Source organism: Lepus europaeus, chromosome 5, assembly GCF_033115175.1.
Source record: "Lepus europaeus isolate LE1 chromosome 5, mLepTim1.pri, whole genome shotgun sequence".
Lineage (NCBI taxonomy): Eukaryota > Metazoa > Chordata > Mammalia > Lagomorpha > Leporidae > Lepus > Lepus europaeus.
Genome location: NC_084831.1, coordinates 94,277,320 through 94,295,812, shown reverse-complemented (window position 1 = coordinate 94,295,812; position 18,493 = coordinate 94,277,320). Strand labels below are relative to the sequence as shown.

Here is an 18,493-nt window from a genome sequence, read left to right as displayed (position 1 = left end):
GATGTGCATTGTGAAAATGTTCTTGATATCAACATAAGAGAGTGCAAATGTGCTTGTAGATTAATATTATTGTACCTCAAATATTGATCATTTTTTAGACTAGAATTACTGGTATGAGATCAGACATTAAACCTATTTACCATTTGTTATGATTGTTCTTGATTTTACTGGTTAGTACTCATACTGTTTAGATATACAGATTGCATTTTCTAAGCCATTTTTGGTTTTCTGCATAAAATAATGGGAATTTATAGAAGGCTGTGGATTAGGTTACCTATCCTACTTACTCTCTCAAATTGAATTTCTAGGATTTTAAGAATAATTTAAATAAGAAAAGTAACGCAAGTTTGAATTCTATGTGAACTCTTCTGTTGGAGTGAAAACTTAAGTTTGAGAACTCTTTTTGAGGTGCTGATCTTTATGTCTGTTTCTAATTAGAAACAACTAACCAGGAGTTGATCTTTGATGTTGTTGGGAGTTGGATCTAAAATATCCCCATTTAATTAACACATTTGTGTTTTTACATTTTAACTACTTAAGAAAGAAAGAGAGAGAGAGAGAGAGAGAGCTCCCATCTATTGGGTTCATGCTCCAAATGCTCATAATGGCTGGTGATGGGCCAGGCTGAAGTCCTCAGCCAGGAACTCCATCCGGGTCTCCCATGTGGGTGGCAGGGAGGATGGCAGGCCATCATCGGCTGCCTGCCAGTAAACACATTAGCAGAAAGCTAGAATTAGGAATGGAGCTGAAACTTGAACCCAGGTAGTTCCATATAGGATGTGGGATTCCTAACTGGCATCTTCTAGGCCAAATGCATCTCCTCATTTTTATTTTAATATTTCCCAACTAAGTATATACTTGTTATAAATCAGACAAGAAAATAATGGTGTATACCTTCAATCTCATGACCATAAGATAACTCCCTGTTCATGTTGAGATGCATATCCTTCCAGGATTTCATTGTATGTACTTATTATAAAAATATAGAATTATTCATATTTTTCCTTTTTCTTATTCATTTAATGTATTATCAACAGCATTATAGGTCAATAAGCATAACTTTTTTAGTCAGTGATATATTGATAAACATTTTGACTGTTCGCAGTTTCTCAAACATATAATCAATCTATATTCAATATCCCTTATTATTGCTATATACCTACCATTCTGCATTTATCTCCTTAGCACAGATTTTTATAAATCTTGGTATGTATTGTCAGATGTTCAGAAGTTCTAGATCAGCTTACACTCCCATGACATTGTATGCCCTTTATTTTGCCAGCAAAAATTTTTTTCAAAACATCTTTTAAAAATTGTTTTAAAATGTTTATTTGAAATCATTGCCAACCTGGTGAGAATGATTCTTCATGGTTATTTGGAAGACAGTAAACCTAATCCTTTTTTCGTGTTATATTAGTTTGTATCAAGAGGCCTACTATACAATTTTTTGTTTCTTAGGCTTCTCATAATATTGGGATAGCAATGGATACTGAGCAGGGATTGATTGTCCCCAATGTCAAAAACGTTCAGATCTGCTCTGTATTTGAAATCGCCGCTGAGCTGAACCGCCTCCAGCAACTGGGCACCGCAGGTCAGCTCAGCACCACAGATCTTACTGGAGGGACATTCACTCTTTCCAATATTGGATCCGTGAGTAACGTACTTTAAATTTCTAATCATATGTTCAGTCAAAAATATAAAATGTCATTTCCATTTGTTCTCTGAAAACTTGATTCTTTTTTTTTTTTTTTTTTTTAGATTGGTGGTACCTATGCCAAACCTGTGATATTGCCACCTGAAGTAGCCATTGGGGCCCTTGGATCAATTAAGGTATATGTGAGAAATAATTGAAAAACAGTTTTTAAGAACTGGTAGCCGTTTCTAAGGTTTCCTCATCACTTGGTTGGTTTGAGTTTATATATTTTGGCTCAGCAAATTTGTTATTTCTTCCTAAGAGTTAGGCCTGCAGTCTTGGTGGCTGCCTCTATGTATAATAAGGAGTGGTGATCTGTAATATTTCAGTATGGAAACCATAATAAACCACTGTGGATCATGCTAGGCACTAATATACTTTGGGCAATCACAAATACGGCCAATCTGCCTCTTATCAAAATAGCTTTATTTTAGAACAACAAAGAATAATAGTAAACAATTCCAAATTGTTACTTATAATAAGGTGAGGTACCATTTAGTGTATTTTTCCCAAACTTCACCCTGCTTAAAAATCATTGGGAGAACTAGTTTAAAAATGGAAATATGGGCCGGCGCCCTGGGATCTAGTCCCAGTTGGGGTGCCGGATTCTGTCCCGGTTGCTCCTCTTCCAGTCCAGCTCTCTGCTGTGGCCTGGGAAGGCAGTGAAGGATGGCCCAGGTCCTTGGGCCCTGCACCCGCATGGGAGACCAGGAGGAAGCACCTGGCTCCTGGCTTCTGATCAGCGCAGCACACTGGCCACAGCACGCCAGCCGTAGCAGCCATTTGGGGGGTGAACCAATGGAAGGAAGACCTTTCTCTCTGTCTCTCTCACTGCCTAATTCTGCCTGTTAAAAAATAATAATAATAATAATGGAGATATGTTGGCCTTGGAGTCAGAGCCCCCAGAACTTATATATGAAACAAGCCTACTGGTTCCTTCAAAAGTGATCTGTGGCCATGTTTTAGGGAATAGTGACTTAGAATAAGGGTTACTATGATTCTCAACCATGGTTGCACGTTAGAATCATCTGGGAACTTAAAAAAAATTATGCCCAGCCGGCACCACAGCTCACTAAGCTAATCCTCCACCTGCAGTGCCGGCATCCCATATGGGCGCCGGTTCTAGTCCCAGTTGTTGCGCTGGATTCTATCCTGGTTGCTCCTCTTCCAGTCCAGCTCTCTGCTGTGGCCTGGGAAGGCCGTGGAGGATGGCCCAAGTGCTTGGGCCCTGCACCCGCATGGGAGACCAGGAGGAAGCACCTGGCTCCTGGCTTCGGATCAGCATAGCTCCGGCCGTAGCAGCCATTTGGGGGGTGAACCAAAAGAAGGAAGATCTTTCTGTCTCTATAACTGTCTAACTGCCTGTCAAAAAAAAAAAAAAAAAAATTATGCCCAAGCTTATCCCATACTAACTGAATCAGAATTTGTAGCTAGGATTTAAGGTAGCCTATTAACTTGGATATAAGTCTTTTTGCATAATATTTAATACAGCCAATATGCCTTGGGGGACAGTAGTTACCTTGGAGACACTGAAAGCTTGAGAGTTGTGGAGACTGGTCTTCACAAAGATGGGAAAAGTAGGAGTTAGTATTTTCAAGTTATTTGGGATATCCATTTCCTCTCTATTATACGGAAAAGGGCTTGTCTGATCTTAGAAATTTGTTAGAGCTTGAGCTTTGAGCAACTGAAAGTTTACCCTTTGTTTTCTCCCCTTATTTCTAGGCCCTTCCTCGATTTAACCAGAAAGGAGAAGTATATCCTGCGCAGATAATGAATGTGAGCTGGTCAGCGGATCACAGAATTATTGATGGTGCTACAATGTCACGCTTCTCTAATTTGTGGAAATCCTACTTAGAAAACCCATCTTTTATGCTACTAGATTTGAAATGAAGATTAATAAGACATTCTTGAACTTTTTGAGCTTCCAAAGAATCTGTAAAGCCTAGTTGTGCCAGCACATGTTCTCTGTTACAACTTGTTTATACATGATTTGTATTGTATGATTAAAGTTCTAACGCACAATATTCTAAGACACTATTCTGTTGGACTTTTTACTGAAAATGAATAATGATTTAATGCTTCTCCTGGGGCTGTCACATTTTATAGGTCAGAATGTGACTTCTTAATACAGTGCTGAGGTCTTCATGTCAATGGATTGAAACTGTAAGAAAACAAAATATTACTAAAAGACAAGTAGCCATTTACATGTAATATTTGCCCTCTCTTTTTCTTCTCTTTTCTCTCTTCTTTCTTTCTTCCTTCCTTCCTTTCTTTCTTTCTTTCTTTCTTTCTTTCTTTCTTTCTTTCTTTCTTTTTTTCTTCCTTCCTTCCTTTCTTTCTTTCAGTGATTCTTAATGAAATTTTTTAATTATACTTGGGAAAAAATTTGTATGTAAAAATATTTTCCATTTCCCTACAGTTATGCTAATTGCTATATAAAGTGCAATTATACTTATCTTTTAAAATTCCCCTGCATATATTCTTGATCTCTGTAGAGTTTATCATCTATAAATGTGTTATTTATAAAAATTAGCGTCTTTGAAAAAGAAAAAAATGTCACCTGGTCTTAAAAGTGCCCAATTATAGTTTTATAAACAGTAAAGTTGTTAAAAGTATGTGTTTAAAATGGTTATACTTTTAGAATTTTGGTAATGCTTTTGTGGTTATGCTTTACGCTTTCTGTTGGGGGAAAAACTTCACCTTTACAAGCTTGCTTCATGTAAAGAAGATTCTTTAAATGTAGTGATGCTGACATTTTATAACATACTTTTAATTTTCTTCATCTTCAAGTAAAAATTGGATAAGAAATTAAAGTCAATTCCATTGTCCATATACCTAAGTGGTTCATGAGTAAGTGGAGAGAGAAGAATCTAATTGTTAATTATGAACATAAAAATAAATTTAAAAGTTTTATACAGAAATGAAAGTTTCATAATGATTATTTTGTTATGTTGAATGTCCACTTTAATCAGAAATAGCATGAAGATAAGTATAATCCAGAATTTTGAGTTCTAACATTAGCCGATTGAATACTGATGTCAAAATTAGTTCCAGTGAAATTTTGTGACAGAGAAAAGGTTGTTTTAATGTCTACCTGACTTTTTTCAAAATGAGAATCATTTTTTTTCTTTTTGACAGGCAGAGTGGACAGTGAGAGAGAGTAACAGAGAGAAAGGTCTTCCTTTTGCCGTTGGTCACCCTCCAATGGCCGCTGCGGCCAGCGCATCTTGCTGATCCGAAGCCAGGAGCCAGGTGCTTCTCCTGGTCTCCCATGTGAGTGCAGGGCCCAAGCACTTGGGCCATCCTCCACTGCCTTCCCGGGCCATAGCAGAGAGCTGGCCTGGAAGAGGGGCAACCCGGATAGAATCCGGTGCCCCGATCGGGACTAGAACCTGGTGTGCCGGCGCCGCAAGGTGGAGGATTAGCCTATTGAGCCGCGGCGCTGGTGAGATAATCATTTTTAAATAATTAAATAACAAATAAATGCTGCTATTGTTAAAATTCAGAGAATATGGGGAACTGCAAAGAAAATAAGATATCATCCATAGTCCTACCAATACTAACATTTTGATGTATGTATCTGTAAATATAACTATCCTTTTAAAGTGGGATCAAGGATCTCTACTATTTTATGATTTGATTTTTAAATTTAAAATGAGTAATTTAAATGTCAATAAATGATTTCACATTATTATATTTTTAAATGGCTGTATCATATTCCATTGTATGTATTATACATTCATATATTAAAGATCTACTATATATTGAGCATGGTACTAAGCATTGGGCACATAATATCTACCTGTGTTCCCTGCCTTCACAGGGCTTACAGTCTAGTGAAAGAGAAAGATACTGAATAACCATAAAAGGGAGTGTATACTTATACTTGTATGTAAGGGAAAAAAGCAGGATAATATTATGCATGTAATAGAAATTACTGATGCTGTCTGGGAGAATCAGAAGATGGGTATCTTATAATTTAACTAACTCCTTACTGATAGATACTTGCTGAATTTTAAATGAAGAATCACATGACCAGTAAAAATTTACCCCTCACTTAAAGAATGTGAAAACGGAAGAAGAGAACCCTAAAATAAATATGTAATATATTTGAAGGTCCAATGTCATGACCTCAAATTATTCTCTACATAGCTAAAATAATCTTTGAATGTCTGTTCTATCCCAACTCTCTTCATTATTTTCTTCTTTTTTAATCTATTCAGGTTCCACAGAAGATTGGTTCCTTGCCGTATACAGAACCTTTAGGACGGCAGGATTCCCTGGAGGAGACCGGAGGGCTAGGGGTAATCCATGGGCTCTACACATTGTAGGGCAGGAGCGAGTGATGAACAAGGCTCTTCCTGTATTCCTAAAGACTGAAATTAAAGCAGAGAAGCCAGAAAATTCAACATCTTCACTAATATGTCTGGATGTTATAAGGTACATGAAGGAGAAGCCAAAATTACTGCTGGGAGAAAATCAAGGCTTTGTTCTCCTTTAGGACATTACTCTGACATTTGAAAAAAAAGCACAATAAGGAAGGGAGCTAGAAGGAAAGGAGCCAGAATTGCTATAGTTTCCATCGTAGAGATTAAAATGTACCTTATGTTGAATATCTAAGAATTTGATTATGTAGCAAGAGTTAAAATGATCTTTGGGAAGCCCACGGGCCTGCTTGGGCATTTTTAAAAAATTATTTATTTATTTGAAAGAGTTACAGCGAGGAGAAGCAGAAAGAGAGAACTTCCTTCCTCTGGCCACTCCTCAAAATGGCCACAATGGCTGGGGCTAGGCCAGGCTGAAGCTAGGAACCTGGAACTTCTTCCAGGTCTCCCACATGTGTGCTTGGGCTGTCTTCTGCTGCTTCCCCAGGTGCGTTAGCAAGGAGCTCCATTGGAAGTGGAGCAGCCGAGTCTCGAACTGGTGTCCATACGGGATGCTAGCATCACAGGCAGAGGCTTAACCTGCTTTGCCACAGTGTAGGACCTTGTGTATCTTTCATGACCTTCCAGTCACTGGGGATCCCAAAGATCACATGGGAGATTTCTTTGCTAACTTCTAATGCAGCACACACTGATTTGAGAGAGAGGTGGTAGAGCTTAGCACTGCCCTAAAGTACCAGTAGTACAAACCTTGCCTTGAAGTCTTCAAGGACATTAATAACACTCACCCTGTAATTAGTTCATTTTGTACTTTTTTTAAAAAGCTTTTATTTATTTATTTGAAAGGCAGTTAGACTAAGAGAGAGGGAGAGATCTTCCATCCGCTTGTTCACTGCCCAATGGCCACAATAGCCAGGGCTGAGCCAGGCCAAATCCCGGAGCCAGGAGCTTCATATGCGTCCCCCGTGTGTGTGGCAGTGGCCCAAGTACTTAGGCCATCGTCCACTGCTTTTCCCAGGCCATTGGCCGGGAGCTGGATCAGAAGTGGAGCAGTTGAGACTCAAACCAGCACCCATATGTGCTGCCAGCATCACAGGTTTTTACCCACTACACTACAGTGCTGGCCCCCATTCTGTAATGAGTGTGTATTGACTTCCAGCTCCTGAGATAGAGTTTGTGGATAAAGGTGAATTAGATGATGTTTCTGCCTGCATAGCAAAGAGAGCTTTGGTTACCAATTAAGGTCTTTACTAGAAGATCTTTACTGTGCCAATAGCATGAAGAAGAGCAGTACACCTAGAGCTTAATTATACATAATTCCAATTCTTCTTAATGGTGGTTGCTATATGAATGTGTTCCTCTGCAAAACATGTGTGCTCCCAGTGCAGCAGTCTTGGGCAGTGGGGCCTAATTGGAGGTGTTAAGGTCATGGACCCCACTCTAATGAGTGGATTAAAACCAACCTAGAAAAGGGCTGTGGATTCCATCTCTTAATCTCTTTCACCATGTGATGCCTTCTGCCATGCTGTGAGGCAACAGGAAGGCCCTTACCAGATGTGGCCCCTCAATCTGAACTCCTTGGCCTCCAGCACTTAAAGTAGTAAGTCTCTGTTTTTGTTTTTTGGTTTTTTTTGTTGCTTTTTTTTTTTTTTTTTTTTTTGACAGGTAGAGTGGATAGTGAGAGAGAGAGACAGAGAGAAAGGTCTTCCTTTTTGCCATTGGTTCACCCTCCAGTGGCCGCTGCGGCTGGTGCATTGTGCCGATCCGAAGCCAGGAGCCAGGTGCTTCCTCCTGGTCTCCCATGCGGGTGCAGGGCCCAAGCACTTGGGCCATCTTCCACTGCCTTCCCGGGCCATAGCAGAAGAGGGGCAACCGGGATAGAATCCGGCGCCCCAACCGTGACTAGAACCCAGTGTGCCGGCGCCGCAAGACGGAGGATTAGCCTGTTGAGCCATGGCGCCGGCCAAGTCTCTGTTTTTAATAAATTACCAGTGTTGGGGCCGGCGCTGTGGCACAGTGAGTTAAAGCCCTGGCCTGAAGCGTCAGCATCCTATGTGGGCACTGGTTCTAGTCCCGGCTGCTCCTCTTCCGATCCAGCTCTCCGCTGTCACCTGGGATAGTAGTGGAGGATGGCGCAAGTGCTTGGGCCCCTGCACCCACACGGGAGACCCGGAAGAAGCTCCTGGCTCCTGGCTTTGGATTGGTGCAGCTCCAGCCGTTGCAGCCATCTGGAGAGTGAACCAGCAGATGGAAGACCTCTCTCTGTAACTCTGTCTTTCAAATAAAAAAATCTTTTAATAAATAAATAAATAAATAAATAAATAAATTATTTGGAAATCTCTAGTGTTTCCTAAATCATAGTGGCCTGCACAATTTGCCTTGTCTTATAACCTAATCGGTATAATTCTATTAACATGAGTGTGATTCCAAATGCACATACTAGTACAGTGACTCAAACTTGCTGAAGCACATTTTTGTTTCTTTAATTTTTTATTTATTATAGATTGGTACCTTACTAACTAATAAAAATGAGTTACAAGTAAAATAATATAAAAAAATAAATTACCAGTGTTGTTTATTCTGTAATGGCAGAACAAAACAGACTAAGATGGTAGTTTTGCTCCTTCCCTATACATAGTCTTTTCTATTGAGATTGCATCATTGTGAGTTTCCTTAGCTGTCCTTTCCTTTCCTAGCCCTGCCTCATAGCTCCTACTTCAGAATCCACTCATCTACTATTAGGACAGACTCCTTCCCTAGCCAAACCAACCCACCGCATTGCAGCTCTTTTTTTTTTCTTTTCTTTTTTTTTTTGACAGGCAGAGTTAGAGAGAGACAGAGAAAAAGGTCTTCCTTTTCTGTTGGTTCCCCCCCAAATGGCCACTATGGCGGGCGCACCATGCTGATCCGAAGCCAGGAGCCAGGTGCTTCCTCCTGGTCTCCCATGCAGGTGCAGGGCCCAAGCATTTGGACCATCCTCCACTGCCTTCCCCGGCCATAGCAGAGAGCTGGACCGGAAGAGGAGCAACCGGGACAGAATCCTGCGCCCCAACTGGGACTAGAACCCAGGGTGCCGGCACCACAGGCAGAGAATTAGCCTAGTGAGCCATGGCCGCCGGCCATCATTGCAGCTCTTTTAACAGGTCACGCTGCCAGTGTTGCTTTTCATGGAGCAGGCAGTGTTGGACCTCTCAGTTGCAGAGATGCCCACTTGCTCGGGAGGACGCCCAAAGATCCAGACTCCAGACCAGTTGATGCAAAAAGCACGAGGTTTTTATTGAACGTTTGCAAACGGGCCCCCACCTCAGGCAGTGAGGAGCCCTGAGCGGCAGTTTCACACAGGTTATATAGGCAACGAATTAGCATATTCCTAATACGCATGCGTAGGATTGGTCAGTTCAGAGGGACCATTAGCATATGGGAGAATGCTGGCGAAGAATGCTGGTGGAGAGTGCTGGTGTAAAATGCAGAGGTGGCACGGGATTGGCTGGTTCGGAGGGACAATTAGCATACCGGAGAATGCTGAGGGAGAGTGCTGAGGTGTTACAGGATTGGCCGGTCGCAGTGACATCATAAGTGTGCGCCTAGAGACTCTCCGAAGGGGAGGGGCAGCTCTGCTCTGGGCTCGCCAGAGGTTTCCCGGAGGGGAGGGGCAGTTCTGCTCTGGGCGCGCCTAGAGGTTTCCTGGAGGGGAGGGGCAGTTCTGCTCTGGGCGCCTAGAGATCCTCTGAAGGGGATTGACTTTTCCTTCCCAGAGAACGTCCTGCCCGCTGGACTCTGGGGAACATCTAACCTCTTAAGAAGCCCCTGATATTTGCCCAGGCCTGGTTTCTTGTCCCTCTCCCCCATAAGGGTCCTTCAGCAGCATGTGACCTCTGCTCATTCAGGGAGCAATGTGAGAGGACTGTGCCATCTGATGCTTTCAGAACCCATAAAGGAGCTTCCAACTAAAATACTTCATTGAGTTGTCTAGCATATATGTTCTCCACGTAGTGTAGAAAAATGGAGTAAAACTTAAAGACAATAATTAAAATAGTGCCAGACATCATTAATGCTCTGTGTATATTTTAACTTTGTCTCCTCAGAAACTCTATTAGGTGGGCACTATGAATATGCCTATTTTAATGATGAGGGAACTAGGCTCTGTGTAAGTAATTAGAAGTGTGTGGATTGACATGCTCTTGCAAATGCTCAGACTGTCAATGACTTGTGTTGTTGGAGGAGTGCCTACTATTGGGCTAAAAGGAAGACAGCTTTTGTATGTTTTGGAAGTACTGGCAGTCTAGAAGGCTCAGTGAAGGCTGTGCATTTTTCAGTCACTTTCAGATAAGAAAGGTTACTGGTATTAGGAATTCTCTTTGTTCTTCTAAGATTAGGTCCACCAAATTCCTCATATTCTCTCTTATGGAGCCTATGCTTCTGTATCATAACCAGGCTGTAGAAGGAGCTGGCCATGGGCATTCTCAGAGGATGGGAGGCTGCCCTTAGGAGTGAGGATGAAAAGCTGATTCTGTGTTCAGTGACTGTGGTGGTCATCCCAGTTGTTCATGGTGGTCTTCAGCAAAATACAAAGATGACATTGCAAACTTCAAAAGATGCTCAAGGAAAATCCTCAGGCTTCCAAGAGGAAAGGATTAGGGCCTCAGTGCGTGCCGTCTTTGCCTTATCTTCTCAGATGCCAGTTTCCCCCATTTACAAGAAGTGGAAAACGAGAGGGAGGTAAACACAGGATTCTGGTTTCAGAAGCTACTTGGCTCTTTGCTGCCCTAAGCTCCAAATACCATGCTGTTTATTTCATTCTTACATTAATTGGCTGAGTTCTTAGTCCACTGTGTACTCCTCCAAGTGAAAACTCAACATAAAGTCACTTTCTCCTATACCTTTCCTCTGACCACCCACCTGCCATACATTAGAATTAGCATTTACCTTCTCTTTCTCCATTTCCTGCTTTATCTATGCCTAGGCCAGGACTCATGCAGTGGCTGAATTGTCACTATTAGACTATGAGCCTTCTCAGTAGCCCTAGTTCAGTTGCCTCATACTATACAGGTGCCGATTGACTGAAAGCGAAATCTGTACCCTTGATTTGGCTATGTTCTTTATAAAGTCCCTAACATAGCCTGAAGCACAGCAAAGAATAATGTGGAGTAACCATGGCTATGAGGCAGCTCTGTGTGTGCCCTCATAAAGTGTGACAGTTAAGAATCGTAAAATTCCAAGTGACAAAATCTAATTCTTTCTGGGCTATACTACAAAAGGAACTTAATTCATATAATTGAAAGATTCAAGGGGATCAGTTTCAGAATGGCTAGAGCCAAGGGTTGATTCAATCAAATATCTACCATCTGTCTATCATCTATTTTTTTTTTTATCTATTGGATCTTTTTATTCTTAGTGTTGACTTCATTATTAGCCAAGCTATCCCCATGTGGTCACAAAAATGCCACATTCCTCCAAACCCACATTCTAATTCCAATCAAAGTCCTAAGGAGAGCTTTGGTTGGTATGCTTTGTTCATATGCCCATCAATGTGGGCAGGAGTATACAATATTCTGATCAGCCAACTGAGTTTCAAGCCTGGGTGTCTATCAGCTCCATGTATCAACATGAACCAAAAAAGAGGATCTCACACAATTCCTGGGCAAACTAAAAAAATGCTACATAAAGTGAGATGCTGCCTTCCTCCCCACCACCACCACCAACTCAAATTATGACAGTTTTCTAATAGAGTTCTTTAAGGACACTGGTAGAGAAGCAGGTGAAGTGGTAGTGGAGTAAAGACTGGGAGGCAAATACAGATGGTACTATTAACTGTGTGGCTGCTGGTTGAGATGCCAGGATTTTATAATTTCTCTAGAATATTTGTATTTTCTACCCAGTTTAAGTTCAATGTTAATGAGAAGTGATTATACTATGTAGTATCAAAAATTCAACTAATGTCAAAATATGAATTGTTAGCTTCAATATTCTCTATTCATCTGTTCTTCTAAAAATTGTGTGTTAAACTGTTCACTAATATAATAGTTTGCTTTTATACTGCTACATTAATTGTGGTGACAGAGAAAAGTTTAAGTTACATTCGGAAGCTCACTTCTGTGATCAAACAGGTGACTAATAAAACCTGATGGCATATTGTTGGAGTATTTATCATGAGAAAAAAAAGAAATATATTTGAATTTACCTGGCACATCCTACAAGGTATTTGGGTTAGCAGGTTAATCTGAAACAAATTCCTTTCCAGTTATACAGCAAATGCCCCAGTCATTCTTCCTGGTACCCGCCCCAGATCTTTCCTGCTAATTTAAAGTACCTTCCCAAACATCTCCCCAGCTCTCATAATAAGCAAACCACCTCACCTTCTATCTTACAGAATAGACAAGGTGATTCAACCTAAGTGTCTTTATAATTTCTATCCTTTCCAACTAAAAATTTTTATTCTCACACTTTCTCTTTCCTTTTCTTCTTTTTTGAGGAACTTGTTCCCCATCAGCAAAACCAGACTTTCTATTATTAATTTCATCTCCTCAGGTCCCTGTTCCATGTTTAACCCCGTTGCCTCATTTTGGTCCTCAATTACTTCCTCACATCTAGAACTGTACCAGATTTATTCCCTTTGCTTAGCACACAGTTAAGATTCCTTTGCAGTTCCTCATGGAAGCATTGGAGGACTGATCTCAGAACTTTCTGCAGATTTAAGTGTGGTAAAGTGATGTGTCCATAAACCTGCTTCCTTTTTCTTCTGGGCACATAGTTACATGTTTTCTAGCCTAACCTGTAATTAGGTTGGACTATGTAATTTATTTGCAGCCAGTAGAATATCAATATATGAGCAGAAGTAATGTAAGCCATTTTCAAGAGTGATGCCCCATCCTCTCCACTCTCTTCCCAGACATATCAACCTTGAAGGCTGCAGATTGAAGATGATGGAAGGAACCAGTGTTGCAATTGGGTAAGTGGAGCACAGTGCTACTCCTCTACCCTCACACAAACCCCAGTACTGATTGGTCTGCATGTGAGTCAGTTAACAACATTTTACTGTTTTATGAGACTGATATTTTGAGATTAATCTGGGAGACTAGTTAGTGATACTCTATCTCTGAGCTATCCAATGCAGGAGGCACTAGCCACATGTAATATTAATTAATATGGTTACTGAGCAGTTGAAATGAGGCTAGTGTAACTGAGAAGATGAACTTTAATTTAATTGAAATTAAAATAGCCACAATAGCTAATGTCTGCTATACTGGATGGCAAGGATGTAGAATGTTTCCATCATCACAAAAAATTCTACTGGACAGTGCTTCCCTAACTAAAACAATAAACAGAACTTTTCTTATTTTTAAAATAATCCCTAAAGCAGACACATACACGCTCCTCCCTTCTTCTCTAAAGGCTAATTTCCCTTTGCCTAAAAAGACTTTTCTCGTATTTTTACTTCTACTTACCTCTACATGAATGATTTTTCTATCTGTTCCTGCCTGCCAAATTTTTTTGAATTGGTGGCCTCTAACTCTTCCCAATTCTGGCTTCTTTCTCTACCTGTAATCACAGAGTTGGACAAAAGTTTGACCACATCTCTCACCTAGATGTTTCCTAAATAGTTCTCTCTGGACCCACCTCCCTCCTGACCTTTAGGCACTCATTGACAACTCTGTGGCATCTCAAGGTCACCAAATGATTCAGTGACATCTCATCTGACAGCCGAGATCAATTCTGAACTATTTATGGCAACAGGAACCATTAAAATACAGATTCTTTAATGTTCCAGAAGACATTACATTTAAGCAAACACTGAGGGTAGCATGAATCCTTGATGTGTATAAGTTCAGAATAAAATGGAAATAATTAATTCACAATAAGGCAGCCACAGAGCTGAGCACAAAAGCCTTTAACCACATGCAGTGGCTCTTTCACTGGTCAGTCCCTTGTGAAAGAACTTCATGCTCCCTGTTTTAGTTTGCTAAAACTAAGTAGGAGAATCTGGAGACTGTCTAGACAAGTGGAACAAAACAACTGAAGCTTATCAAGAGTAATTGCAGTTCTGTTACAAAGAGGTCATCTATATCAGGCTTTCAGAGAGCAGCATGTGGAATGTTACAATGCAAAGCATGAGGAACAGCTGCTGTGGGTCTAAACAACAGACAGAGGGAAGAAGTGAGAACAGGTGGAGATCAAGAATTTAGGTCAAAGAAAGGGTTCACATTCATATCAGGCTGAGCAGGAGGCAGGGTCTCCAACAGGGAAGGCACATGCCCCCAGCTATTCACAGCCTTAGGAGGAGCTGTCTGACTGTTATACTCTGGGAAAGCTACCCAATGTGGAATTTACTGCAAGAAAACACAATAACAATTTTTAAAAATGTGGTATAAAGGCCAAGATTATGAAGTCGGTAAGAAGTTGTGAGAGTGCAATTAGCTTGGAAAACCTAGCAATATAATTTCTTGGAAAAATGCAGGTAGAGTTTTTACTGGAGTAACGAAGTCAAGTAGACCAAGCAGATGGCAGGTATAATAAAGTAATTGGAAACTGCAGAGATTAATATAAATCAGAACATGACTAGCCATTTGAAACATTAGATATTCAAATACTCTGATTTGCTGAGCTGAGCCACCACACTAACAACTTTGCAAACCAAAGGTTCAACATAATCACACTGCAACATGGCCATGGTCCCAGTTGTGTTGCTGGCTCTGGATCAGAAAGGCCGCGTTGGTTCAAATGATGCTTGGACAAAGCAGGACAAGCTGCCACAATGAAGACATCTTTTTATTTTTTATTTTTTTATTTTATTTTTTTATTTAGTGAATATAAATTTCCAAAGTACAGCTCATAGATTACAAATGCCCCCCCACACACAACTCCCCCCCCCGCAACCCTCCCCTCCCACTCGCTCTCCCCTTCCATTCCCATCAAGATTCATTTTCAATTCTCTTTATATATAGAAAATCAGTTTAGTATATATATAGATTTCAACAGTTTGTCCTCCCATAGCAACACAAAGTGAAAAAATACTGTTGGAGTACTAGTTATAGCATTAAATAACAGTGTACATCACATTAATGACCGAGATTCTGCAAGATATTTTTTTTAAAAAAAGATTGATTATTTTTCTATGTAATTTCCAATTTAAAACCAAGGGTTTTTTTTTTTTTTCCATTTTCAATTATCTTTATATACAGAAGATCGCTTCAGTATATACTAAGCAAAGCTTTCATCAGTTTGCACCCACACATAACCACAAAGTGTAAAAATACTGTTTCAGTACTAGCTATATCATTACCTCACCTTTGACAACCTATTAAGGACAGGTCCCACATGGGATGCAAGTACACAGTGACTCCTGATGTTGATTTAACAATTTAACACTCTTATTTATGGCATCAGTAATCTCCCTAGGCTCTAGCCATGAGTTGCCGAGGCTATGGAAGCCTTTAGGGTTCGCCGACTTCAATCCTATTCCGACAAGGCCATAGTCAAAGTGGAAGTTCTCTCTTCCCTTCAGAGAAAGTTACCTCCTACTTTGATGGCCCCGTTCTTTCTACTGGGATCACACTCGCTGAGATTCTTCATTTAGGTCTTCTTCTTCTTCATCTTTTTTTTTTTCCCCAGCATTGAAGACATCTTTTTAAAAAACTACTACTGTCCTTTACTGCAGTAGTCTCTCTAATAATTTTGTGTATATTGAAAATAGTGACATATAAATACAGGGCATTTCAATAGAATGGTATTATTTCTATAAGATGTTTCATTTTGAGTTGTAGTACTTTCCAATATAAAAATATTCTCACCTCTGCCACCTTTACTAGATAATAAGGATTCTGCATAGTATTTGTGGAAATGTGAAAAGCCAATTTGTGTACTTGCCTCTTGAGATGTATACAAAATACACTAGAAACTGGGTTAGGTCAGTATCTTAGAGACAAAATATTATGTAATCTATATAGAATTATTCATGTAAAAATGTTTTGTATTTAGCAAAATCCTTTTTCTGTAGACCTAAACATTGTGCATAAAAGTAAAAGCCGGGGGGCTGGCACTGTGGTATAGCAGGTAAAGCTGATGCCTACAGGGCTGGCATCCCATATGGGCGTGATTCTGGCTGCTCTACTTCAGATCCAGCTCTCTGTTATGGCCTGGGAAAGCAGTAGAAATTGGCCTGAGTCCTTGGGCCCCTGGACCCCCGTGGGAGACCCGGAGGAAGCTCCTGGCTCCTGACTTTAGATCAGCACAGCTCTGGCCGTTGCGGCCAACTGGAGAGTGAACCTGCAGATGGAAGACCTCTCTCTCTCTCTCTCTCTCTCTCTGCCTTGCCTTCTCTAACTCTTTCAAGTAAATAAATAAATCTTTAAAAATATAAAGAAAGTAAAAGCAAGAGGAACACATCTTCTTAACTGATTGCACAAATATACTTCATCCAATATATCTGTAGCAAGTGCCATTTCTGTGCAGTTATTTGGTGGATATGTGAGAATTATTGGTTTTCTTTTAAATTTTGAAGAGTACACTGTTATTCTGTTCATCTGACCTTGAATTTAAATTGCCCCAGGAAGTTTACATAATATTCTATTTTAAAAAGACTTATTTATTTATTTATTTATTTGAAAAGCAGAGAGAGAGAGAGAAAGAGAGAGAGAGAGAGAAAGAGAGAGAGAGAAAGAGATCTTCCATCTGCCGGTTCATTCCCCAACATCTGCAACAGCCAGTTATGGGCTAGGCTGAAGCTGGATCAAAACTAAAGCAGCTGGGACTCAAATTGGTGCTCCAATAAGGGATGCAGGTGATGCAAGTGGTAGCTTAACCCATTGCATCACAATGATGTTCCCATTATATTCGGATTACTATTGTGCAGGTGCTATCTCTCAAGAAAACGATCTTTAAAAAAAAAATGATTTTTTTCTTTCCGAGCCGATAGTGTTCCGGCAACATGGTGAATGTTCCGAAAACCCGCCGGACCTTCTGTAAGAAGTGTGGCAAGCACCAGCCCCACAAGGTGCCACAGTATAAGAAGGGCAAAGACTCTCTGTATGCCCAGGGAAAGCGGCGTTATGATAGGAAGCAGAGTGGCTATGGGGGACAGACCAAGCCGATTTTCCGGAAAAAGGCTTAAACTACAAAGAAGATTGTGCTGAGGCTTGAGTGTGTGGATCCCAACTGCAGATCCAAGAGAATGTTGGCTATTAAGAGATGTAAACACTTTGAATTGGGAGGAGATAAGGAGAGAAAGGGGCAATTGATCCAGTTCTAATCTTCTGTTTTGTTATGAAGGCAATAAAATCTAAAGGTTACCACTGTTCACTTCATTTGGTCTTTTGGAAGGGAATGAACCAGAGCCATCAATAAAAATTCTCTTGGAAATTTTTAAGCTTCAAAAAAAAAAAAAAAAAAAGATGATTATTTGAAAGGCAGAGTGACAGAGATGGAGAGAGAAAGAGGAAGTGACACATGTCTTCCAGTTGCTGGTTCGCTTCCTAAATGGCCACAATGGCTAGGACTCAGCCAGGTTGAAGTTAAGAGGAGCCTGGAACTCCATGAGAGTTTCCCATGTGGATTGCAGTGGCCCAGCCACATGATCCATCTTCTACTGTCCCAGACACATTATCAGGGAGATGCATTGGAATCAGAGCAGTAAGGAATTGAACCACCACTCTAATATGGGATGCCAGGGTTGCACATGGTGGCTTAACCCACTACACCACAAGGCCAGCTCATGAGAATTATCTTTATGTGATGGGAAAAACTATGGAAACCATTTCACCCATTGAAGAAATTACATTTTGTTCTCTTGCATTTTGTTTACTAAATGACACTGGTTATTTAAACTCACAGCATTCTTTTCTCAAATAATGATTTAAAATCCTTTCAAATGACTTTCTAATTTCTGGTCAACTCCCAGTAGACTATTGACTAAATGATCTTCATGCCTCTGGTATTGATTATAGGGAAATGCCAATGGTGGTGATGGTGGCATGAGTGTATGTGTGCTTTTCATAATATGTCAAAAATTATAACCACATAGAGCACCACTGGTGCCGTGGTTTAAGCTTTCCCCTGCAATGCCAGCATCTCATTTGAGACTGCTGGTTCAAAGTCCTGGTTGCTCTGCTTCTGATCCAGCTCCCCATTAACATGTCTGGGAAAGCAACAGAAGATGGCCCAGGTACTCAGGCCCCTGCCACCCACATGGGAGATATGGATAGAGTTCCAGGCTCCTTGCTTCAGCCTGGCTCAGTCCTGGCCATTGTGGCCATTTGGGGAATGAAGCAGTGGATGATCTCTCTCTCTCTCTCTCATTTATTTTCTCTCCCCGACTCTTCCCCCACCCCTCCACTATCTCTGTTGCTGCCTTTCAAATAAGTAAAAAGTCTTTTAAAAAAAATTACAACCACTGCAAAACCTAAAGGTCCGTACATTTTAATTT

At 40.6% G+C, this 18,493-nt stretch overlaps 2 protein-coding genes and 1 pseudogene across 2 annotated transcripts in view; all 3 read left to right on the top strand.

The window, feature by feature from the left end:
- Nucleotides 1-5,461, top strand: part of DBT (dihydrolipoamide branched chain transacylase E2) — a 50,385-nt gene extending 44,924 nt beyond the window's left edge. Inside the window, exons 9-11 of the mRNA XM_062191823.1 lie at nucleotides 1,459-1,650; nucleotides 1,759-1,830; nucleotides 3,416-5,461. Of these exons, the coding sequence (XP_062047807.1) occupies nucleotides 1,459-1,650; nucleotides 1,759-1,830; nucleotides 3,416-3,583 (432 nt within the window). The 3' untranslated portion in view covers nucleotides 3,584-5,461. The remainder of the gene's footprint in view (nucleotides 1-1,458; nucleotides 1,651-1,758; nucleotides 1,831-3,415) is intronic.
- Nucleotides 5,462-5,927: 466 nt separating this feature from the next.
- LRRC39 (leucine rich repeat containing 39) overlaps nucleotides 5,928-18,493 on the top strand; it is a 65,206-nt gene continuing 52,640 nt past the window's right edge. Inside the window, exons 1-2 of the mRNA XM_062191822.1 lie at nucleotides 5,928-6,133; nucleotides 12,965-13,024. The gene's annotated coding sequence lies outside the window, so the exon portion shown is untranslated. The remainder of the gene's footprint in view (nucleotides 6,134-12,964; nucleotides 13,025-18,493) is intronic.
- Nucleotides 16,988-17,320, top strand: LOC133760864 (large ribosomal subunit protein eL42-like; annotated as a pseudogene).